We start from the raw sequence: 25,483 nt of genomic DNA, 5'->3' as shown, positions 1-25,483 counted from the left end.
TTTAGAAAAAAGGTAAGTTTTATTTTAATCTCTTCTTGTTTTGTAGGTACTACTGGTTCAGGGGTATTTAGCAAAATCAGGCTGGGGATTTCCAAAAGGAAAAGTAAATAAAGAAGAAGCTCCTCATGATTGTGCTGCTAGAGAGGTAAGTTACCATTACAGTTTGAAACATTTGGCTGTTAAGATCTGAGTTGTATTTTTTGTTTTTAGCCATATAAACTTATTTGGACTGTTTTTTTGGTAGATTAGAATTTTATGTAGCTGAGGTCATATATTATTCTTTTTCTCTCTAGCCTTTTTTCACTCAATGAAATTATCTTGAGATTCATACTGTTGTATGTATCAGTAGTTCATTCTTTTCTGTTACTGTGTCATATTCCATTGTATGGATGAATTATGATTTACCCATTTATTTGCTGTTGGACGTTTAGGTTGTTCCCAGTTTTGGCATTTAGGTACAAATCTTTGTGTGGACATATGCTTTTATATCTCTTGAATAAATAACTAAGGCTGGAACGGCCAAGTAATGTGGTAGGTGCATGTTTCAACTATTTAAGACACTGCCAGACAGTTTTTATATTTTTAACTTTTTTTATTGTATAGTATAACATATATACAAAGCAAAGAAATAAAAAAGCAATAGTTTTCAAAGCACTCTTCAACTAGTGGTTACAGGACGGATCCCAGAGTTTATCATGGGCTACCATACAGTCCTCATATTTTTCCTTCTAGCTACTCTAGAATATAGGAGGCTAGAGGGCTTAAATACTTTTTTTTCATCACAATCGACTTTCTTTCCTTCTTTTTTGTGAACAATAACATATATACATAAAAGCTATAAATTTCAAAACACAGCACCACAGTTAGTTATAGAACATATTTCAGACTTTGACATGGGTTACAATTTCACTATTTTAGGTTTTTACTTCTGGTTGCTCTAAAATACTGGAGACTAAAAGAGATATCAATTTAATGATTCAGCATTCATATTCATTTGTTAAGTCCTATCTTCTCTGTATAATTCCGCCAGCACCTTTGATCTTTCCATTCCTCTCTTTAGGAGTGTTTGGACCATGGCAATTCTAAATTTTTGGTATTGGAAGGTCTGTCAGTAATATGGGGTAGGGAGATGGAACTGTCTGATGTTCTGGATGGACTGAGCTAGGTTTCAGGACTTATCTGGACCAGGGACCCAAATGGAGGTTGTAGGTTTCTGCAAAGTTACTCTAGTGCCTGGAACCCTGGTGGATCTTACATATTACCCTAGGTGTTCTTAAACTCTTTTTTTTTTTTTTTTTTTTTTTTTACATGGGCAGGCACCAGGAATTGAACCCGGGTCCTCTGGCATGGCAGGCAAGTATTCTTGCCGCTGAGCCACCATGGCCCGCCCATGCCCTAGGTGTTCTTTAGGATTGACTGGAATGGTCCTGGTTGGGGGTTGGCAGGTTATGACAGGTAGCAAGGTCTACCTGAAGCTTGCGTAAGAGCCACTTCCAGAGTAGCCTTTTGTCTCTGTTTGAACTCTCTTTGCCACTGATACTTTATTGATTCTTCTTCTTTTCCCCCTTTTGGTCAGGATGGAATTGTTGATTCCCTGGTACCAGGTCTGGATTCATCCCTGGAAGTCATCTCCTGCATTGCCAGGGAGACATTCACCCCTGGATGTCATGTCCCACGTAGGGGGAAGGGCAGTGATTTCACTTGCAGAGTTGGGCTTAGAGAGACTGAGGTCACATCTGAGCAACAACAGAGGTCCTCCAGAAGTAACTCTTAAGCATGCCTATAGGTAGTCTAAGCTTCTCTGCTACTACATAAGCTTCACAAGAGTAAGCCTCACGATTGAGGGCATACTGCCAGACTTTTTTGTAAGTGGTATAAATTCCTAACAGCAGCTTACGAGAGCTTCAGTTGTTCCACGTTCTTTACCAAAGGATGGCCAAGGTTTCACAGTTAATTTGGTACCATTTCTGTTTCACAGAACAGGTACCAAACTCTGGTATTCTGGCTCTGGAGTCCATGTCCTTTAACTACTACAATACACATACTCAAGAAATATTAATGTATGGATGCCTGAGGCTTTCTAAACATACACACATATTTGTAAACAGAAAGAATTTATAATTTTTCAGCCTTATTGTTTTGAAATACTTGCCCTTCTGATTTGGATCATTGCAGATTATTTTTTTATGTTTTAGAATTTCTGTCTTGCTCTGAAAATTTGAGGAACGATTATACCTTTATTTCAGTCAAAAATTTTCCCTTTGATGATAAGAATCCTAACTTCTAAACTTTTTTTTTGATCTAAATAATATCTTTTTTTAGTTGATAAAGGAACTTGGCAGAAAAAACTAAACTTTAATTTCTGTCGATTTTTGGATCAGGATCTTTCAAAACTAATCTTTTGTCCTTTATTCTTGATCTTTAAGGTGGAGTGTTGTCATTTTTGCATTTTATGAGTGGTGTGAGTGGTGAAAGTATTCCATGAGCCACACTGGAATTGCAGTACGTCCTTCTGCCGCTTGATGGTACTACAGTATAATAGAAACAGCATTGTTTTAGAGTGGGAAAGCTTTAGTGTTAAGGCTTAGTTGAAAAACAAGATCTTCCATTGTTTGTAAGATTTTATATTAATGTTTCATTATTCCTTTTAATTTTTAATTATATTGACATATAAGGGGAAGATTTTTCAAGTATATTCACAAATGGGGTAAAGTTTTGTTTCCTGTTCTAGGTACCATTTAGGCTTATGCCTTAAAGCATCTTCTTCTTTTTTTTTTTTTTAAACCATTAAGTATTGCAGCTTTCTCCCTTATTTTAGGTTGTTAAGATTTTTATTTGGTTTATTATACCATTCATACAGTTATATTAGTGTTAATTTTTCACTATTTATGGGAGTCTAGAAATGTTTTTGTTATACTTAATAGTACAATTGGACATCTCCTAAAACAGGACTGTGTGTGTGGGTAGAGCTGAAAGAAGTGATGGCAAATAGGCTTCTCACTGATAAGGTACAAATAATTATCAATAGAGAACTAAAGGCCATCTTGGTTAGTAGTTTCTGGTCTTTTCTTTGACTTTTTTGGTTCACCGAAAAATGTTAATTGGATTATTTTTCAACAGTTTTACTCAGTGAAGTAGATTTAGGACAAAGTTGTGAAAATGTTTTCTAGATATTGTTGACCACATGTTTTAAGATAACCTCAATTTTTGTTGTCAGTTGTGAAATCATGTTTGGTAACAGTTTTATTGATGAAGCACCCGTCTGTCCTTGAAAACTAGCAAATGATATTTAGCTATTTGTGATTTCAAGATTTTGTATTGTTTCTCATTTTTTTCCCCAAACAATTTATTTTATGGAAATGAAGCTGGCTTTGATATGCATTTGTATTATTAATCTTGATAGATTTTGGACAATGTAAGCACGGTTACTTTGATAGGATAGTGTTATCTAAAGTACAGTTTATATTCACATATTATATTGTTAATTCTCCTGTCATGATCCTTTTCAGCATTCCCCGCCCCCCTCAATCCAGGATTCTAGCCAGGTTTATGCATTGCATTTAATTGTCCTGCCTCTTCAGTTTTCTGTAATCTGAAACATTTCCTCAGTCTGTCTTCAGTACTTATTTTTATTAAGCATGTATTCATTTAGATTCTATTTGTAACACAAAGATAGGACTTTGCCCACATGAACTTAGATTATATGATTTACTTTAGCATAGTTTCTAATTATTATACAGATTGACATGAATGGCTATGTGTGCTTTGATTTCTGATAGTAGTAAAAAGAAGGGCATTCAACTCTGCAAGTGAAATAATTGCCCTGACCCCTATGTGGAACATGACATCCAGGGGTGAAAGTCTCCCTGGTGACATGGGAGATGACTCCCAGGAATGAGTCTGGCCCTGGCACTGTGAGATCAACAATTGCATCCTGTCAAAAGGGGGAAAAGAAGTGTAACTGATAAAGTATCAGTGGCAGAGAGTTCAAATAGAGTCGAGAGGCTACTCTGGAGGTTCTTCTTTCGCACGCTTCAGGTAGACCTTGCTACCTGTCATAACCTGCCAAACCCCAACCCGAACCATTCCAGCCAATCCTAAAGAACACCTAGGGCAATATATAAGATTCTACCAGGGTTCTAGGCACTAGAGTAACTTTGCAGAAACCTGCAATCTCGAGATGGGTCCCTGGTTCAGATAAGTCCTGAAACCTAACTCAGCCTCTCCAGAACATCATATAGTTAGTTCTCCCTACCCCATATTAGTGACAGACCCTTCCAGTATGAAAAACTTTAAATGGCCATAGCCCAAATACCCCTATAGAGAGGTATGGAAAAATGAAAGGTGATGGAGTTATACAGAGAAGGTAGGATTTAACAAATGAATTTGAATGCTGAATTGTTAAATTGATGTCTCTTTTAGTCTCCAGTAACTTAGAGCAGCTAGAAATAAAAACCTAAAAGTGTGGGATTGTAACCCATGTCAAACCGTGAAATATGTTCTACAACCAGTTGTGGTGCTGTGCTTTGAAATTTATTGCTTTTTTCTATATATGTTATTTTTTCACAAAAAAGGGGAAAAAAAGACAATTGTGATGATAAAATAAAATAAGCCTTCTAGTTTCCTATATTCTTGAGCAGCTAGACGGAAAAAATCCTGAGAGGATTGTATGGTAGCCCATGATGAACTCTGGGTTCTGTCCTGTAACTGCTTGTTGAAGAGTGCTTTGAAAACTACTTCTTTTTTATATCTTTGCTTTGTATATAGTTTATACTATACAATAAAAAAGTGAGGAAAAAAAGGGGCATTAAAGAGAATAACTATAAAAATAGAATTAAAAACCATATATAAATTATTTTTTAAACTTTTTTTGAACCATAGAAACATAACACTAATCTTAACTAAACAGCTTACTTATTTTTATATATACATATACCTGTGAAGCCACCATCCAGATATAAAACATTACCAGTTAGTACTCTTTCCTACACTTCCTGAAGGGAATCACTGTCTTGATTTCTATCACCATTGATTAATTTTGACTGTTCTTAAGCCTCATATAAGTGGAATTAAAATTCTTTTTAATTTTATTTTAGGTAGGTACTCTTTTTTTTTTTTCTTTAAGGTAGGTACTCTTTTTGTGTTTGGCTTCTTGGTCTCAGTTTACTTTCTGAGATTCATCTATGTTGTTCTTGGTTTAATTCCTGAGAGATTTGTCTGTGTTGATGTATGTATTGGTAGTTGATTCTTTTTTGTTGCTCTGTGTAGTGTATCCAGTGTACAGATTAACCACAAATTTTTGTTCATTCCCTTTTCGTTGGATTGTTTTCAGTTTTTAGCCATTGTAAGTAAAGCTGCAGTGTATATTTTTGTGCATGTCCATTGAGGGAAATATGCCCGCATTCCTGTAGGAGAGGAGTTGCTGGGTCATGAGTAGGTTATATGCATATTAGTACCAGTTTTCCAAGTGGATGTACCAGTTTACATTCGCACCAGCAGTGTATGAAAGTTTTAGTTGTGCCATATCCTAGCCCACACTTGGAATTATCAATGAAAGGTTTTTTAGCTATTAAAGGGGGAATGCAAGGGTATCTTATTGTGGTTTTTATTTGCATTTCCCTGAGATCTGAATGTTGAAAGTCTTCTATGTTCTTATTGCCATTTGAATATTCTCTTTTATTAAGTTCCAACTCATTTTTAAATATCAGTGTTACTTATTTTATTGATATCTTAGGAGTTTTTAACATATTATAGATATGAATGTAGTGTGAATGTCTTGTCTCTTAATGGTATTTTTTGATCAAGAGAAACACATCATTGTGTAAATTTTTAGGTAACCAGTTTTAATTATTAGTTATAAATCTGATACTATCCATCAAGGTTGATTTGCTATTTGAAACATTTTGAAGGTCTGCTTTAAACAGTAGACTAGACTTAAGTTTCAAATAAAAGGAAAACCAAAGCTTCTGAATATAGGACTTTTGCTGTAATGAGGAAACTGTACACAGTATGCATGGGTCATGAAATAAATCAACATGATTGACTATTTTGTTACATTGTTAAGATTTTGGGAAGAGGGAAATGATGAAACCTCTCACTGAATCCTCAGTTTTTTCTGGGGAAGGTATGTTCAAATGTTAGTGATCAGGTCTGTTTCTATGTATAGCTGTGCCACCAAATGTGGGTGGAGAGAAACTTTAGGACATGAGAATTTTTTTCCCCCAGTATTGCAGATGTATTCCTGTGTCCAGTCTCTCATTTCCAGAAGTAGTAAATACAAATGTCTCCTCTTCCTAAATACCCTAGAACAGTTTCAAGTGAGCATATTCATTTAGTTTGTAAAATTAGAATCAAAAGACTTAGTATACGTAGAGTATACAGAAATGGTAATAGAAGTGACTTGGGTGTCATGGAGAGAAAATAAATGGCAAGTCCCAGCTTCCCATGCCTGAGAGAAGTAGGTGTGCCCTTATTTAAGCAAGGTGGAAAGATTACATGAACTGACAAGGCAAAGGGGAAAGAGGCAGCAGGAGTGGGTAGAAATAACTCCTCCACATACCCTGCAAGAGATTGAGGCCTGTGCATGTGTTTTAACGTATTCAGTTCTTTTGGTTTAAGAGATTCTGAAATAGGAGGGGAGAGGAAGAGCGCCATTATAAAAGATTGACAGTGGTTTGTAGCCAGTAAGAGCTCAAAGCCTTTTTTACTTGGGGGATGAAATGGGAAAGGTCTTTGTGAAAACAATGCAACTATTATTAAAAGGAGAATTTAAAGGTTAGAAGAGACCGGTGATTTTAAAATTTTAAACAGAATTTGTTAATCAAATTGAGTATGGCTTCTCTGCTTGAAGGGGAAAGTGAAGGTTAGATGCCACATTAATTCCTTAGATTTCTGTTCTTCTAACCACTCCTCTTCCCTACACAGTCCTTTCCCACACCTAAACAGTCCTGAAGAAGGTCCTGTCAAGGGAGGGTAGTTTTAGAATGATTAATCCAGTCCAGTAGTTGCTAATTCTTTTTAGTTTACAACTTCCTTCCCCATCCCACTGCAACATTTGTGGTTGTAGCTGTACTTTCTATTTAAAAGGTATTAATCATAATCCAATTTTCACCTATTTGAAAAATAGTTGTATTTACATGTACAAGATAATTTTTAGGATATAACTTGGTATACACATAGATTTGTGGGCTCTGACGTAAATCCATATGTCATCCCTCATGATGTACTTCCCACAGATTGGAAACCACTGTTGTGTTCTAACATTTGCCTTCATTTAATAGATAAAGAAACTTAATCTGGAATATTCTGTCTCCTTGCCTAGTGTTTTCATGCCCTTTATTGCCTAAATATTTCTGAATTTTTGCCTTTTAAATAAATGAATTTTAATGAACTGTAGGTCCAGCTGGTGAAATTAAAAATCTGTATCCAAATTCATTATTTCTAGGTGTTTGAAGAAACTGGTTTTGATATTAAAGATTATATTTGTAAGGATGATTACATTGAGCTTCGTATCAATGATCAGCTTGCTCGTTTGTACATCATTCCAGGAATTCCAAAAGATACAAAATTTAACCCAAAAACCAGGAGAGAAATTCGGGTATGTAATAATTGATAGTATTTGCAGGTTGCTGGATAATATCCCATTTGAATGAAATAGGAAATTGCTATTTAAAACTCCTTGCTAATAATTAACTGAATTAATTTTTTTTCTTCTGTATTGCAGAACATTGAGTGGTTCTCTATTGAGAAATTGCCCTGTCATAGAAATGATATGACCCCAAAATCCAAACTTGGTTTGGCACCTAACAAATTTTTTATGGCCATTCCATTTATCAGGTATGTTTATATTTCTTGAAATACTAAACTAACCATCATGATTGTGATAATCAATTGCTTTATTTAGCCAGGTTTTAAAATTGAACCCTTAATGTTTCCATAGACCATTAAGGGACTGGCTTTCTCGAAGATTTGGCGATTCCTCAGACAGTGACAATGGATTTTCCTCAGCTGGTAGCACACCAGCTAAACCCACTGTGGAAAAATTGAGGTAAAGAAATATATTCATAGGATTCTGATTTTGTGATAATTTTTGATACAGGATTCCTTTATTTATTTTATTCATTCATTATTTTTACATGGGCAGGCTGTGGGAAATGGACCTGGGTCTCTCGCATGGTAGGCAAGAATTCTGCAACTGAGCCACTGTTACACCGCCCAGGATTCCTTTTTTATAGTTGCTGTTTGGTTACTGGTCTAACAGTAAATAAAATAATTTTTTGAAGATTTTGATAAGATGAAAAAGGGTAATTGGAGTTGAAAAGAGCTTCAGGTTTATTTTAAAATAGTACACTAAAGAGGGTACCAGCTTTCTAAATGAATAGATAGAAAACACTAGGAAAAGAAAAGAATAGAAAAATCTTCTGTGTATGTGTTTTTTAGTATTATGTCTCTGTTCTCATTTCCTAATTTGAGAGATAATTGGGTTTCTGTTAAAGATTAAATGGAGAGATACTGGAATCTGTTGTGTAGAGGAGATGAAAAGTACCAACATATAATTTGTTAAAGTCTGAATGATAATGCTGTGAAGCCCTTGACTTGCTTTTTTTTCTTCATATTCCTCACCATAGAGTGACATGAGCCACAAAACCTTTTTTTTTTGTTTGGCACTTAACTGTGTCAAAAATCACAATTAGGGGGTACAAGGGTAGTTTAATGGTAGAATCCTCACCTGCTATGCGAGAGACCCAGGTTCTATTTCCCAGCCCATGCACTTCACAAACAAAAAATTCAACAAATGTGCTGCAATAATAGGATACTCACATGGAAAAAGAATGAAATGTGACTCCTGCCATCCAGCATACAAAAAAAAAAAATCACAATTAAAGAGTAGCCTTGAGATATAACTTTGTTTAAAAAGCGTATATGATATTTTTGTAATCAGTGTACTAAAACTTGCCTCTGTTAGGTTGAGAAAAAGTTGCTTTTATTTTCTCCAATTTGGATGCTCTGATTTTATCTTAGGGCTTTATAATTTAAATAATAGAGGTAGACTACTTCTACCATCAATATTTTAAAAAATTAAGTAGCATTCCATTTTAGTTGGGTTTTATGAGGATAGGAGTTTGGACTAAATACATTGAGAGTCATTTCTGCCTCTCAGAATCTATAATTATTAAAAAGAAATTATATACAGCTATACATAAGTGAAATAAGTATAGGAAAAGTATGATAGATGGGAATGTGGCCAAGATAAAAAAGAAAGACACTACTAAAAAATTATGAAGTAGTGGCACAGTGTTTGGGGAAAAAAAATTGCACAAATTTCCATGTTTGGGGGACTCTTTTTCCCTTAATGTGTGATAGTATTCTCTTATCTTTTAGTCTTAGTTTGTGGCCTTGGTGAGTGGAATAAAGAAATAAAGCAAACTGATGAAATGTCAATTTTCTTGAGGGTGGTGGTTTTTTTAAAGTGTGTAAACTGATGACTGATGATGTGTTGGCTACTTTATCTGAATTTTGTCTAATGGTAGGCTAGAGGACTGTAATTTTATTGTAAGTTTAAATGGGAAAGGGAAAGGACTCTGAAATATTTTGAAACAGTCTTACTGTAATTTGGTTCTTGGAATCAGTGATTCTGGGCTTATATATGTAAGTGGTATTATATAATGAGATTCCTTATATTACAGACTGTTCCATGAGTGTCGCTTTTGAGGATCTGATTCTTTTCCATAAAAATTTGCTATTCAGTTAAAGAGCAAATCTTTATTTAATTTGCTCATCCTATTGTCTTGGCACCCTTACTTTTTTTCTTTTTAGATAGAGGTTCATTGAGGTATATTCACACACCATCCAAACCATCCAAAGTATACAATCACTGGCTCACAGTATCATCACATAATTGTGCATATAACCCCATGATCAATTTTAGAACAGAAAAGGAATAAAAATAAAATTCAAATCCTCCCATGCCCTTTATCACTCCCTACTATTGATTCATAGTATTGGTGTATTATATTTGTTTTTGTTGAGGAAAGAGTATTAAAACATTACTGGTAACTGTAATCCATAGTTTGCAATAGGTACAATTCTTCCCACATACCCCTCTATTATTAACTCCTTGGAATAATATCGTGTATTTGTTCTAGTTCATGAAAGAACATTTTTATAGTTGTATAATCATGGACTTTGTCCACCACAAGATTTCACTGTTACACATTCCCATGTTTACACATTCCAGCTTTCCTTCTAGTGACAGACATAATTCTGAACTTCCCCTTTCCACCGTGTTCACGCACCAGCACTGTTAATTGCTCTCACAATAATGTGCTACCATCACCTCTGTCCATTTCCAAATGTTTAAATTCAACGTATTTAAACATTTTGCACATATTGAGCAACCGCTCCCCATTCTTTAGTTTCAGTCTACATCCTGGAAACCTATATTCTATATTTTATGTCTAAGAATTTACATATTATAATTCATATTTATGAGATCATACAGTATTTGTCATTTTGTCTGGCATTTCATTTAACATAGTGTCCTCAAGCTTCATCTATTTTGTTGTTTGCTTCAGGACTTCATTCCTTCTTACTGCTGAATAATATTCCACTGTGTGTATATACCACAATTTTTTATCCATTCACCTATTGATGGACACATGGGTTGTTTCCATCTTTTGGCAGTTTAGAATAAGCCACTATGAATATCAGTGTGCAAATGTCGTTTACGTCCCTGCTTTCAGATCTTCTGAGTATATCCTGAATAGTGCGGTTGCTGGGTCATAAGGCAGCTCTATATTTAGATTCCTGAGGAACTGCCAAACCATCCTCCGCAGCGGATGCATCATTTTACATTCCCACCAGCAGTGAATTAAGTGTTCCAATTTTTCTACATCCTCTCCAACACTTGGAATTTCTTGTGTGTTTAATAGCAGCCATGCTAGTAGGTGTGAGATATAATTGTGGTTTTAATTTATATTTCCCTAATAGCTAATGAAGCTGAGAATATTATTTGCTTTTTAGCCATCTGTATTTTCTCTTGCAGAAATGTCTGTTCATGTCTTTTACTCATTTTTTAATTGGGTTGTTTGGTTTTTTATTGTTGAGTTGTAAGATTTCTTTATATATTCTGGATATCAGACCTTTATCAGATATATGTTTTCCAAATATTTTCTCCCATTGAGGCAGTTGCCTTTTTACCCTTTTGACAAAGTCCTTTTAAACACTTAAGTATTCCAATTTTGAGGAGTTCCCATTTTATCTATTTTTTCTTCCATTGCTTGTGCTTTGGGTGAAAAATCCAAGAACCTACTGCCTATCACTAGATCTTGGAGATGTTTCCCTACATTTTCTCCTAAATATTTTGTGGTACTACTTTTTTTTTTTTTTTTTTAAAGAGAGAATAATTGATTTTATTGATTTATATTATGCTCATCATTCTCGTGTTGAAAATTTGGTGGCTGATTGGCCTGAATATTATATTGCAGAAACATCATCAATCTTTTATTTAAAACTGATAAGCTTCTGAGGTTGCTCCAACATTGGAATCCTAATACAGTTCTGCATTGAGCAATTCACCTTCAGGGCATTACATCTTGTTTTACACATGTATAAACATAAGTGTTACCTGTTATAATGGAAATAATATGTAGTTAATTTTTTAAAAATTTTGCATTGGGATCTTAGTTGCTTTGACTGATGCTACATTTTTTTCTCAGCTTTATTAACTAGTGAAGTCCTTTATTTTCATGAATAAAACCAAAAGTACTATTCTTTTAATCTTCTGGATTGAATTCTGGGTCATGAAAAAATTAAGTGAAGTGACTCTAAACCTAAAAATCTTATAATTACAGAGTGTCTGTTTAGGTTGGTGCTTAATCTTCCTTTTTTTCTCTGCCACTGAATTGGGAAGAGAGCTTTCTGAACTGCAAATTAAGAAAGTCTTGCCTTTGTCATCAGTAGTAAAGCAACCAGATTTAAAGAGGCCATCTATTTAGCCACCATTTATTTTAGTCTTTTTCTATTTCTGCAAAGTAGTTTGTTGGAATTTTGAGTGGTATTGCATTGAATCTTTACATCAGTTTGGGTAAAATGACAAATTTATGACATTTAGCCTTCAGTCCATGAACATGGAATGTCTTTCCGTTTATTTAGGGCTTCTTTGATTTCTTTTAGCAATGTTATGAGGTTGATTCTTTCAGTTGCTATTGTGAACAGAATTTTTTTTCTTGATTATCTCCTTGGATAGCTTTTGCTAGTGTATAGAAGCACCATTTAGTCTCCAACCAATGCTATTTAAAGATAAGATTACTTTCAGAAAAAAAAATCATAATTTTTCTATACATGAGAAATCTTCACACACCTGCATAGTATACATGGTGTACCGTTGATGGCTCACAATATCATTGCATAGTTGTGTATTCATTACCATGATCGCTTTTTAGAACATTTATATCACTCTAGAAAAAGAAATAAAAGGAAAAAGAAAAAACTCATACATACTATACACCTTATCCTTCCCTCAGTGACCACTAGTATTTCCATCTATCCAATTTATTTTAACCTTTGTTCCCCCTATTATTTATTTATTATCCATATTTTTTACTCATCTGTCCATACCCTGGATATAAAGAGCACCAGATACAAGGTTTTCACAATCTCACAGTCACATTGTAAACGTTCTATCTTTATACAGTTGTCATCAAGAATCAAGGTTACTAGAGCACAACTCAATAGTTTCAGGTCATTCCTGCCAGATACTCCAATAACACCACACACTAAAAAGGGATATTTATGTAATGCTCAAGAATAACCTCCAGGGCGGGCCGCGGTGGCTCAGCGGGCAAAGTGCTTGCCTGCTATGCCGGAGGACCTCGGTTCGATTCCCGGCCCCAGCCCATGTAACAAAAACGGAGAAACAGAATACAATAAAACAAGAAAATGTTTAAAAATGTTTCCCTTTCTTCCTTCCTTCCTTCTATCCTTCCTTCCTTCTCTCTGTCTTTCCTTTAAAAAAAAAAAAAAAAAAGAATAACCTCCAGGATAACCTCATGACTCTGTTTGAAATATCTCAGCCACTGAAACTTTATTTTGTCTCATTTCTTTCCTCCCCCTTTTGATGAAGAAGGCTTTCTCAATCTCTTAATGCTGAGTTCTGGCTTCTTGCAGGCTTTCTGTCCCATGTTGCCAGGGAGATTTACACCCTGGGGAGTCAGATTTTTGCATGTTGATTTTGTATCACACTACTTTGATGAACTTATTAGCTCTAGTATCTTTGTTCTCATCTTTTCAGAATTTTCTAAATATAGGATCATATTATCTGTAAGTAGTGACAGTTTTTACTTCTGTTTCCAATTTGAATGCCTCCTATTTCTTTTTCTTGCTTAATTGCTCTAGCTGGAACTTCTAACACAATGTTGAATAACAGTGATGCAGTGGCCATTCTTATCTTGTTCCTGCTCTTAAAGGGAAAGCTTTCAGTTTCTCACCTTTGAGGATAATGTTAGCAGTGGATTTTTCGTGTATTTCCCTTATCATGTTGAGGAAGTTCCATCTATTCCTATCCTTTGAAGTATTTTCAACAGGAAAGAATGTTGAATTTTGTCAGATGCCTTTCTGCATCAATTGAGATGATCATGTGGTTCTCTGCTTTGATTTTTTGTTATGGTGCATTACATTAATTGATTTTGTTATGTTGAACCATCCTTGCATACCTGGGATGAACCCTACTTGGTCATGATGTATAATTCTTTTAATGTGTTGCTGGATTCAGTTGGCTAGGATTTTGTTGAGGATTTCTTTTTTTTTTAATTAATTAAAAAAAATTAACTAACAACATTTAGAAATCATTCCATTCTACATATGCAATCAGTAATTCTTAATATCATCACATAGATGTGTGATCATCATTTCTTAGTACATTTGCATCGATTTAGGAAAAGAACTAGCAAAACAACAGCAAAAGGTATAGAATGATAATATAGAGAAAAAATAAAAATAATAATAAAAATAAAAAATAAAAAAATATAAAAAAGACAAAAAAGGAAAAAGAAAAAACAAAAAGCACAAACAAACAAACAAACAAAAAACTATAGCTCAGATGCAGCTTCATTCAGTGTTTTAACATAATTACATTACAATTAGGTAGTATTGTGCTGTCCATTTTTGAGTTTTTGTATCTAGTCCTGTTGCACACTCTGTATCCCTTCAGCTCCAATTACCCATTATCTTACCCTGTTTCTAAATCCTGCTGGTCTCTGTTACCAATGACGTATTCCAAGTTTATTCTCGAATGTCGGTTCACATCAGTGGGACCATACAGTATTTGTCTTTTAGTTTTTGGCTAGACTCACTCAGCATAATGTTCTCTAGGTCCATCCATGTTATTACATGCTTCATAAGTTTATCCTGTCTTAAAGCTACATAATATTCCATCGTATGTATATACCACAGTTTGTTTAGCCACTCGTCTGTTGATGGACATTTTGGCTGTTTCCATCTCTTTGCAATTGTAAATAACGCTGCTATAAACATTGGTGTGCAAATGTCCGTTTGTGTCTTTGCCCTTAAGTCCTTTGAGTAGATACCTAGCAATGGTATTGCTGGGTTGTATGGCAACTCTATATTCAGTTTTTTGAGGAACTGCCAAACTGCCTTCCACAGTGGTTGCACCATTTGACATTCCCACCAACAGTGGATTAATGTGCCTCTTTCTCCGCATCCTCTTCAGCACTTGTCATTTTCTGTTTTGTTGATAATGGCCATTCTGGTGGGTGTGAGATGATATCTCATTGTGGTTTTGATTTGCATTTCTCTAATGGCCAGGGACATTGAGCATCTCTTCATGTGCCTTTTGGCCATTTGTATTTCCTCTTCTGGTAGGTGTCTGTTCAAGTCTTTTTCCCATTTTGTAATTGGGTTGGCTGTCTTTTTGTTGTTGAGTTGAACAATCTCTTTATAAATTCTGAATACTAAACCTTTATCTGATATGTCATTTCCAAATATTGTCTCCCATTGTGTAGGCTGTCTTTCTACTTTCTTGATGAAGTTCTTTGATGCACAAAAGTGTTTAATTTTGAGGAGCTCCCATTTATTTATTTCCTTCTTCAGTGCTCTTGCTTTCGGTTTAAGGTCCATAAAACCGCCTCCAATTGTAAGTTTCGTAAGATATCTCCCTACATTTTCCTCTAACTATTTTATGATCTTAGACCTAATGTTTAGATCTTTGATCCATTTTGAGTTAACTTTTGTATAGGGTGTGAGATATGGGTCTTCTTTCATTCTTTTGCATATGGATATCCAGTTCTCTAGGCACCATTTATTGAAGAGACTGTTCTGTCCCAGGTGAGTTGGCTTGACTGCCTTATCAAAGATCAAATGTCCGTAGATGAGAGGGTCTATATCTGAGCACTCTGTTCGATTCCATTGGTCGATATATCTATCTTTATGCCAATACCATGCTGTTTTGACCACTGTGGCTTCATAATATGCGTTAAAGTCCGGCAGCGCGAGACCTCCAGCTTCCTTTTTTTTTTTTTCCTCAAGATGTTTTTAGCAATTCGGGGCACCCTGCCCTTCCAGATAAATTTGCTTATTGGTTTTTCTATTTCTGAAAAATAAGTTGTTGGGATTTTGATTGGTATTGTATTGAATCTGTAGATCAATTTGGGTAGGATTGACATCTTAACTATATTTAGTCTTCCAATCCATGAACACCGTATGCCCTTCCATCTATTTAGGTCTTCTGTGATTTCTTTTAGCAGTTTTTTGTAGTTTTCTTTATATAGGTTTTTTGTCTCTTTAGTTAAATGTATTCCTAGGTATTTTATTCTTTTAGTTGCAATTGTAAATGGGATTCGTTTCTTGATTTCCCCCTCAGCTTGTTCATTACTAGTGTATAAAAATGCTATAGATTTTTGAATGTTGATCTTGTAACCTGCTACTTTGCTGTACTCATGTATTAGCTCCAGTAGTTTTGTTGTGGATTTTTCCGGGTTTTCGACGTATATTATCATATTGTCTGCAAACAGTGATAGTTTTACTTCTTCCTTTCCAATTTTGATGCCTTGTATTTCTTTTTCTTGTCTAATTGCTGTGGCTAGAACCTCCAACACAATGTTGAATAATAGTGATGATAGTGGACATCCTTGTCTTGTTCCTGATCTTAGCGGGAAAGTTTTCAATTTTTTCCCACTGAGGATGATATTAGCTTTGGGTTTTTCATATATTCCCTCTATTATTTTAAGGAAGTTCCCTTGTATTCCTATCCTTTGAAGTGTTTTCAACAGGAAAGGATGTTGAATCTTGTCAAATGCCTTCTTTGCATCAATTGAGATGATCATGCGATTTTTCTGCTTTGATTTGTTGATGTGGTGTATTACATTAATTGATTTTCTTATGTTGAACCATCCTTGCATACCTGGGATGAATCCTACTTGGTCATGATGTATAATTCTTTTAATGTGTTTTTGGATTCGATTTGCTAGAATTTTATTGAGGATTTTTGCATCTATATTCGTTAGAGAGATTGGTCTGTAGTTTTCCTTTTTTGTAATATCTTTGCCTGGTTTTGGTTTGAGGGTGATGTTGGCTTCGTAAAATGAATTAGGTAGTTTTCCCTCCACTTCTATTTTTTTTGAAGAGTTTGAGGAGAGTTGGTACTAATTCTTTCTGGAATGTTTGATAGAATTCACATGTGAAGCCGTCTGGTCCTGGACTTTTCTTTTTAGGAAGCTTTTGAATGACTAATTCAATTTCTTTACTTGTGATTGGTTTGTTGAGGTCATTTATTTCTTCTTGAGTCAAAGTTGGTTGTTCATGTCTTTCCAGGAACCCGTCCATTTCCTCTAAATTGTTGTATTTATTAGCGTAAAGTTGTTCATAGTGTCCTGTTATTACCCCCTTTATTTCTGTGAGGTCAGTAGTTATGTCTCCTCTTCCATTTCTGATCTTATTTATTTGCATCCTCTCTCTTCTTTTTGTCAATCTTGCTAAGGGCCCATCAGTCTTATTGATTTTCTCATAGAACCAACTTCTGGTCTTATTGATTTTCTCTATTGTTTTCAATTTCATTTATTTCTGCTCTAATCTTTGTTATTTCTTTCTTTTTGCTTGCTTTGGGGTTAGTTTGCTGTTCTTTCTCCAGTTCTTCCAAGTGGACAGTTAATTCCTGCATTTTTGCCTTTTCTTCTTTTCTGATATAGTCATTTAGGGCAATAAATTTCCCTCTTAGCATTGCCTTTGCTGCATCCCATAAGTTTTGATATGTTGTGTTTTCGTTTTCATTCGCCTCTAGGTATTTACTAATTTCTCTTGCAATTTCTTCTTTGACCCACTGATTGTTTAAGAGTGTGTTGTTGAGCCTCCAAGTATTTGTGAATTTTCTGGCACTTGGCCTATTATTGATTTCCAACTTCATTCCTTTATGATCCGAGAAAGTGTTGTGTGTGATTTCAAACTTTTTAAATTTTTTAAGGCTTGCTTTGTGACCCAGCATATGGTCTATCTTTGAGAATGATCCATGAGCACTTGAGAAAAAGGTGTATCCTGCTGTTGTGGGATGTAATGTGCTATAAATGTCTGTTAAGTCTAGCTCATTTATAGTAATATTCAGACTCTCTATTTCTTTATTGATCCTCTGTCTCGATGTTCTGTCCATTGATGAGAGTGGTGAATTGAAGTCTCCAACTATTACGGTACATTTGTCTGTTTCCCTTTTCAGTGTTTGCAGTGTATTCCTCACGTATTTTGGGACATTCTGGTTCGGTGCGTAAATATTTATGATTGTTATGTCTTCTTGTTTAATTGTTCCTTTTAGTATATAGTGTCCTTCTTTGTCTCTTTTAACTGTTTTACATTTGAAGTCTAATTTGTTGGATATTAGTATAGCTACTCCTGCTCTTTTCTGGTTGTTATTTGCATGAAATATCTTTTCCCAACCTTTCACTTTCAACCTATGTTTATCTTTGGGTCTAAGATGTGTTTCCTGTAGACAACATATAGAAGGATCCTGTTTTTTAATCCATTCTGCCAGTCTATGTCTTTTGATTGGGGAATTCAGTCCATTAACATTTAGAGTTATTACTGTTTGAATAATATTTTCCTCTGCCATTTTGCCTTTTGTATTATATATATCATATCTGACTTTTCTACACTCTTCTCCATACCTCTCTCTTCTGTCTTTTCGTATCTGACTCTAGTGCTCCATTTAGTATTTCTTGCAGAGCTGGTTTCTTGGTCACAAATTCTCTCAGTGACTTTTTGTCTGAGAACGTTTTAATTTCTCCCTCATTTTTGAAGGACAATTTTGCTGGATATAGGAATCTTACTTGGCAGTTTTCTCTTTTAGTAACTTAAATATATCGTCCCACTGTCTTCTAGCTTCCATGGTTTCTGCTGAGAAATCTACACATAGTGTTATTGGGTTTCCCTTGTATGTGATGGATTGCTTCTCTCTCACTGCTTTCAAGATCCTCTCTTTCTCTTTCACCTCTGACATTCTAACTAGTAAGTGTCTTGGAGAACGCCTATTTGGGTCTAATCTCTTTGGGGTGTGCTGCACTTCTTGGATCTGTAAGTTTAGGTCTTTCATAAGAGTTGGGAAATTTTCAGTGATAATTTCTTCCATTAGTTTTTCTCCTCCTTTTCCCTTCTCTCCTTCTGGGACACAGAACACGTATATTTGTGCGGTTCATATTGTCCTTGAGTTCCCTGATCCCCTGTTCAAATTTTTCCATTCTTTTCCCTATAGTTTCTGTTTCTTTTTGGAATTCAGATGTTCCATCCTCCAATTCACTAATTCTAGTTTCTATCTCTTTAAATCTATCATTGTAGGTATCCATTGTTTTTTCCATCTTTTCTACTTTGTCCTTCACTCCCATAAGTTCTGCGATTTGTTGTTTCAGATTTTCTGTTTCTTTTTTCTGTTCAGCCCATGTCTTCTTCATGTCCTCCCTCAATTTATTGATTTGGTTTTTGAAGAGGTTTTCCATTTCTGTTCATATATTCAGCATTAGTTGTCTCAGCTCCTGTATCTCATTTGAACTATTGGTTTGTTCCTTTGACTGGGCCATATCTTCAATTCTCCGAGCGTCATCCGTTATTTTCTGCTGGCGTCTGGGCATTTAATCAGATTTCCTTGGGTGTGGGACCCAGCAGGTTGAAAGATTTTTCTGTGAAATCTCTGGGCTCTGTTTTTCTTATCCTGCCCAGTAGGTGGCTCTTGTGGTGCTCGTCTCTCTGCGGGTCCCACCAGTTAAAGATGCTGTGGCTCCTTTAACTTTAGAAAACTCTCACTGTGGGGGAGGGTCGCCAGCCGAAGTGGCTTGGGGAAGTGCCGATCCGGATCTCCCAGCTGGACCGGGAATCCGCACGTGGGACGGGGGCGCCGGCTGCCGCCGCTCAGGGAAGTACCAATCCGATTCTCCCAGCCGGCCCTGGAATCCGCGCGTGGGGAGGGTCGCCGACCTCCGCGGCTTGGGGAAGTGCCGTTCCAAATCTCCCAGCCAGCCTGGGACGCCAAGCGTGGCGGTGGGCGCCGGCCCCCATGGCTTGGGTGAGTGCCTATCCAACGTTCGCAGCTGGACCGGGAAGCCACGTGTGTGCAAGGGACCCCGGTCACCAGTCTCCACGGCTTGGGGGACCTCTGATCCAATTCTCCCAGCTGGTCCGGGAGGCCATGCGTGGTGTGGGGGCCACCAGCCGCCGTGGCTTGAGGAGACCGCCTATCCAATTCTCCAGCTGGCCCGGGAAGGAGGGAGGGAGGGACTCCGGCCACCAGCCGCCCCAACCCGGGGAAGTGCTCGCCCCTCGTTGATCTCACCGCTGCAGATTCTCCCTGCTGGTTCAGCCGTTCCAGAATGGGGTACGCTGTGTTTTTGGTCTCTGTCGTGGCTCCGGGAGCTTTTCTGTACCGTTTCTATTTCTTTAGTAGCTGTTCTGGAGGAGGATGTAAGACCCGCGCGTGTTACTAAGCCGCCATCTTCTCCGTAACTTCCCCTAAGTACATTTTAACAAGTAGATAAAGAAGAGAGTTTACAGTTTGGTATGGGTTCTAGTTCCACTATTTTTTGTTTTTTTCTCCTAGTTGCTCCAAGCACTGGAGACCAAAAGATATATCAATATAATGATTCAGTAGTCATACTCATTTATTAAATCCTGTCTTCTGTTATACTCCATCTTCTCTTTTTTCTCTTTTTTGTGAAAAATAACATATATATAAAAAAGTAATAAATTTCAAAGCACACTGCTACAATTGGTTGTATAACAAATTTTAGAATTTGTTGTGTCATAATTTTACCAATTAGGATTTTACTTCAAGCTGCTCTAAGTTCCTGGGGGCAAAAAATGCCAATATAATGATTCAGCAATTATACTAGTTAAGTTTATTTCATCCCTGGTTCATTCAGTCATACTAGTTAAGTTGTGTCCTACTTAAGTTTATTCCTAGATCCTTAATTGTTTTAGTTATTATTTTTTTAAGTTTTAAAATATGGATTTTCATATATTTTCAGCAGCCTGCAATATTGACATTCTTTGTTCTTCCTCGTGCAAAAAACACTTTTTGTTTTCAAAAACATTTTTTAATTTGTGCATTTGGTCACTATCATTATACACTCCAGACATTCATAGATTATACCATATCAGTCTTTATCATCTATCTTTACTTCAGATTTCATTGTCCCCTCAGCCCTCCTCTCTCTATCATCCTCACATTCAGCTTCATTCAATGTACTAACATTATTGTATTATAGTTTGGTCGTATTGTGCTATCCATTTCTGAATTTTTACAGTCACTCCTCTTGCACAATCTGTATCCGTTCAGCTCAGTTACCCAGTATCTACCCTATTTTTATTTCCTGATGGTGTTTCTTCTGACCTGAAATTCTCCAGGTTCCTAATTAATGTTAGTTCATATCAGTGAGACCATGCAGTATTTGTCCTTTTGTTTCTGGCTGATCTCACTCAGCATAATGTCCTTAGGGTCCATCCATGTTGTTACATACTTCATAACTTAATTCTTTCTTACAGCTGCATAATATACCATCATATGTATATATATCTTGTTTAGCCACTCTTGTGTTGATGGACATTTTGGCTGTTTCCATCTCTTGGCAATGGTAAATAATGCTGCTATAAACATTGGTGTGCAAATGTCCATTTGTATCCTTGCCCTCATGCCCTCTGAGTAGATACCTAGCAATGGTATTGGTGGGTCATGTGGCAATTCTATACTTAGCTTCCTGAGGAACCGCCAGGCTGCCTTCCACAGCAGTTGTACCATTTGACATTCCTATCAACAGTGGATAAGTTGCCTCTTTCTTCCACATCCTCTCCAGCACTTGTCATTTTCAGTTTCATGATAATGGCCATTCTGCTGGGTGTGTGATATCTTATTGTGGTTTTGATTTGCATTTCCCTAATAGCCAGGAACGTTGAGCATCTTTTCATGTGCCTTTTGGCCATTTGTATTTCCTCTTCTGAGAAGTGTTTGTTCATGTCTTCTGCCCATTTTGTAATTGGGTTGTCAGCCTTATTGTTGTTGAGTTGAACAATTTCTTTATATATTCTGGAAATTAGACCCTTATCTGATATATCATTTCCAAATATTTTCTCCCATTGTGTAGGCTGTCTTTTTACTTTCTCAACAAAGTTCTTTGATGCATGAAAGTGTTCAGTTTTGAGGAGATCCTATTTGTTTCTTTCTTTCTTCAATGCTCATGCTTTGGATGTACGTTCTAGGAAACCGCCTCCTATTATAAGATTTATAGTATTTCTCTACTACATTTTCTTCTAAGAGTTTATGATTGTGTGAGACCTCCACTTTATTTTTCTTTTTCAGGATAATTTTAGCTATTTGGGGCACCCTGCCCTTCCAAATAAATTTGGTTATTGATTTATCTGTTTCTGAAAAGTAAGTTTTTGAGATTTTAATTGGTATTGCACTGAATCTGTAAATCAATTAAGGTAGAATTGACATCTTAACTATATTTTAGCCTTCCAATCCACGAGCATGGTATGCCCTTCCATTTTTTTAGGTCTTCTGTGATTTCTTCTAACAATTTCTTGTAGTTTTCTTTGCATAGGTCTTTTGTCTTTTTAGTTAAGTTTATTCCTAAATATTTTATTCTTTCAGTTACAATTGTAAATGGAATTTTTTTCTTGATTTTCCCCTCAGATTGTTCGTTACTAGTGTATAGAAACACTACAGATTTTTGAGTGTTGATCTTGTAACCTGCCACTTTGCTGTATTCATTTATTAGCTCTAGTAGTTTTGCTGTGGATTTTTCGATATATAGTATCATTTCATCTGCAAACAGAGTTTTACTTCTTCCTTTCTAATTTTGATGCCTTGTATTTCTTTTTCTTGTTTAATTGCTCTGGCAAGGACTTCCAACAGTGGTGATAGTGGATATCCTTGTCTTGTATCTGATCTTAGGGGGAAAGTTTTCAGTTTTTCCCCATTGAGGATGATATTAGTTGTGGGTTTTTCCTGTATTCCCTTCATCAAGTTGAGGACATTCCCTTCTATTCCTATGCTTTAAAGTGTTTTCAACAGGAAAGGATGTTGAATTTTATCAAATGCTTTTTCTATATCAATTAAAATGGTCATGTGGTTTTTCTGCTTTGATTTATTGATATGGTGTATTACATTAATTGATTGTCTTATGTTGAACCCTCCTTGCATATTCTGGGACAAATCCTACTTGCTCATGGTGTATAATTCTTTTAATGTATTGCTGGATTTGATTTGCAAGAATTTTGTTGAGGATTTTTACATCTATATTCATTAGAGAGATTGGTCTGTAATTTTCTTACAAACCAAAGTCTAGTTCGTTTATTGCATTATCCAACTTCTCTGTTTCTTCATTGATCCTCTGTTTAGGTGTTCTGTTGATTGATGAGAGCAGGAAATTGAAGTCTCCAACTGTTATGGTAGATGTATCTATATGTTTTTTCAGTGTTTGCTTGATTGTATTTTGAAGCATTCTGTTTTGGTGCATTTATATTTATGATTGTCATGTCTTCTTTTTGAATTGTTCCTTTTATTAATTGTGGTTAATAATTCATAGTGTCCTTCTTTGTCCCTTTTAATTGTTTTACATTTGAAGTCTAATTTGGTACTCCTGCTCTTTTCTGATTGTTGTTTGCATGAAGTATCTTTTCCCAACCTTTCACTTTCAACCTATGTTTTTCCTTGGGCCTAAGAGGCATCTCCTGTAGACAGCATATATATATATGCTGTCTACATATATATATATGGGTCCTGTTTTTAATCCATTCTGCCAATCTGTGTGTTTTAATTGGGGAGTTTAATCCAGGAACATTTAGTGTTATTACTGTAAGGATAGTACTTTCTTCTACCATTTTGCCTTTTGGGATTTTATATATCATATCCAATTTTTTTTCTTTTTACCTTTACTCATAATCTTCATTTCTGCACTCTTCTCCACACCTCTCTCTGCTGTCTTTTCATATCTGTCTCTAGTGTTCCCTTTAGTGGTTCTTGCTGGCTGGTCTCTTGATCACAGATTCTCTCAGTGATTTTTTTTGTCTGAGAGTGTTTTAATTTCCCCCTCAGTTTTGAAGGATTATTTTGTTGGATATGGAATTCTTGATTCGCTGCTTTTCTCTTTTAGAATCTTAAATATATCATAACACTCCTTCTCCCCTGCATGGTTTCTCCTGAGAAATCCACGTTTACTCTTATTGGGCTTCCCTTGTATTGGATGGATTGCTTTTCTCTTTCTATAAGATTCTCTCTTTCTCTTTGACATCTGACATTCTGATTAGTATGTGTCTTTGAGTATGTCTGTTTGGATCTATTCTGTTTGGGGTATACTGTACTTCTTGTATCTGTAATTTTAAGTCTTTCATAAGAATTAGGAAATTTTCAATAATAATTTCCTTCATTAGTTTTTTTCCTCCTTTTCCCTTCTGTCCTCCTTCTAGAACAACCAGAACACGTATATTCGTGTACTTCCTGTTGTCATTCATTTCCCTGAGTCCCTGCTCATATTTTTCAGTTCTTTTCCCTATATGTTTTTTTGCTTTTTGGATTTCAAATGTCCTCCTTACAGTTCACTAATCCTGTCTTCTGCCTCTTGAAAGCTAACATTGTAGGTTTCCATTGTTGTTTTTTTTTTCATCTCTTCTACTTTGCCTTTCATTCCCATCAAGTTCTGTGATTTGTTTTTTCAGACTTTTGATTTCTTGTTTGTTCATTCCTTGTCTTCTGTGTATCCCTTCTCAATTCATTGAGTTGATTTTTGATGAAAGTTTCCATGTCTGTTGGAACATCCTGAATTAATTGTTTCAACTCCTGTATCTCATTTGAATTGTTAGTTTGTTTCTTTGAGTGGGGTATATCTTCAATTTTCCTAGTACGATTTGTTATTTTTTACTGACATCTAGACATTCAATTTCCTTAATGAGTTTATTGTATAGATTATTTTCACTCTTTTACCTGGGATATTTTTGCTAGATGACTTTGTTGTATATCTGTTCTTTGACATTCAGTTCAGCATATCCTAGACCTCTAGCATAGGTTTTGTTTAGTGCATCAGGATTTTTCTGTTATCGTTTTCTTGTTTCTTGTTCTGCCTATATGGTCCCTTTTTTTTTTTTTTTCTCCCCCTTAGGAGGGTCTCCTTAGATACTATAGTCCCCAGTCAGATTTTCCCAGATAAAACTGGCCTCTTGTTGTTAGGAACGAGTCACCTGTATCAGTTTTCCCTGAGGGTGAGACCCAGCAGGTTGAAAGACTATTTTCTATGAAGCCTCTAGACTGTTTTTCCTGTCCTGCTCGCTGTGTGGCACTTGTCTCCCTGCAGGTCCCACTAGCATGATGTGATGTGGTTTTCTTTAACTTTGGCAGACTTTCCCTACTGGGGGCTTGGTGGAGACAGAGGAGAGGTTGTAGGTTGGTTTTAAATTGCTTCAGTCTGAATTCCTTGAGGGAGTGAATCCACCAGAGCTGGGCCCCACCCCTCTCCTGGGGAAGGCGCAACCTCCAGGGAATCGCCTCCTTTCCCCTGACCAGCCTCTTTGTCTCTCAGACAAGCTTTATTCTACCCTTGTCTGGGGCAGTTGGAGCCTGAGGGAGCCTGAGAAGCCTTGTAGTTGTATCCAAATAGCAGTCAAGCCGTAGAAACACAGCCAAAAAGAAAAGAAGACAAAATACTTTTCAGAGCATGATCCCCGTTCCTCAGGTTTTCCAGTCAAAAGCTCAAGTTGGTACGTTGCTCTGTGTATCTCCTTTCCTTCAGGGCCCAGACCCTTGCAGGTTTTTTGTGCTGTCTGATCCAAAAACCTCTGGGTTTTTTTTTTTTCTTCTTCTTTTTCTGTCAGCCCTGCCCCCTCTTTGCCTGGGGAAAAACCAGCAACTGCAGCTTTTACTAAAGGTTCAGCTGAGTTGGGGGTCTGTTTTTAGCTGTCAGAATTTGTTAAATAATTCCACAATTGGATCTTGGTTGAGCCCAGCCCC

General features: G+C 36.1%; 1 protein-coding gene across 10 annotated transcripts in view; it reads left to right on the top strand.

The window, feature by feature from the left end:
* The window catches only part of DCP2 (decapping mRNA 2), a 118,325-nt gene that overhangs the window by 44,887 nt on the left and 47,955 nt on the right, over window positions 1-25,483 (top strand). For all 10 annotated transcript variants that reach the window (XR_013167018.1, XR_013167017.1, XR_013167016.1 and 7 more), the window contains 4 exons: window positions 47-145; window positions 7,445-7,597; window positions 7,724-7,836; window positions 7,940-8,047. Coding sequence is in view for 5 of the 10 variants with exons in the window: in XM_077138940.1 (XP_076995055.1) it covers window positions 47-145; window positions 7,445-7,597; window positions 7,724-7,836; window positions 7,940-8,047 (473 nt within the window). In the remaining 5 variants the exon portion in view is untranslated. The remainder of the gene's footprint in view (window positions 1-46; window positions 146-7,444; window positions 7,598-7,723; window positions 7,837-7,939; window positions 8,048-25,483) is intronic.

Source organism: Tamandua tetradactyla, chromosome 21 (assembly GCF_023851605.1).
Source record: "Tamandua tetradactyla isolate mTamTet1 chromosome 21, mTamTet1.pri, whole genome shotgun sequence".
Lineage (NCBI taxonomy): Eukaryota > Metazoa > Chordata > Mammalia > Pilosa > Myrmecophagidae > Tamandua > Tamandua tetradactyla.
Note: the sequence above shows the minus strand (reverse complement) of the source record. Positions and strands in the feature narration are given on the sequence as shown.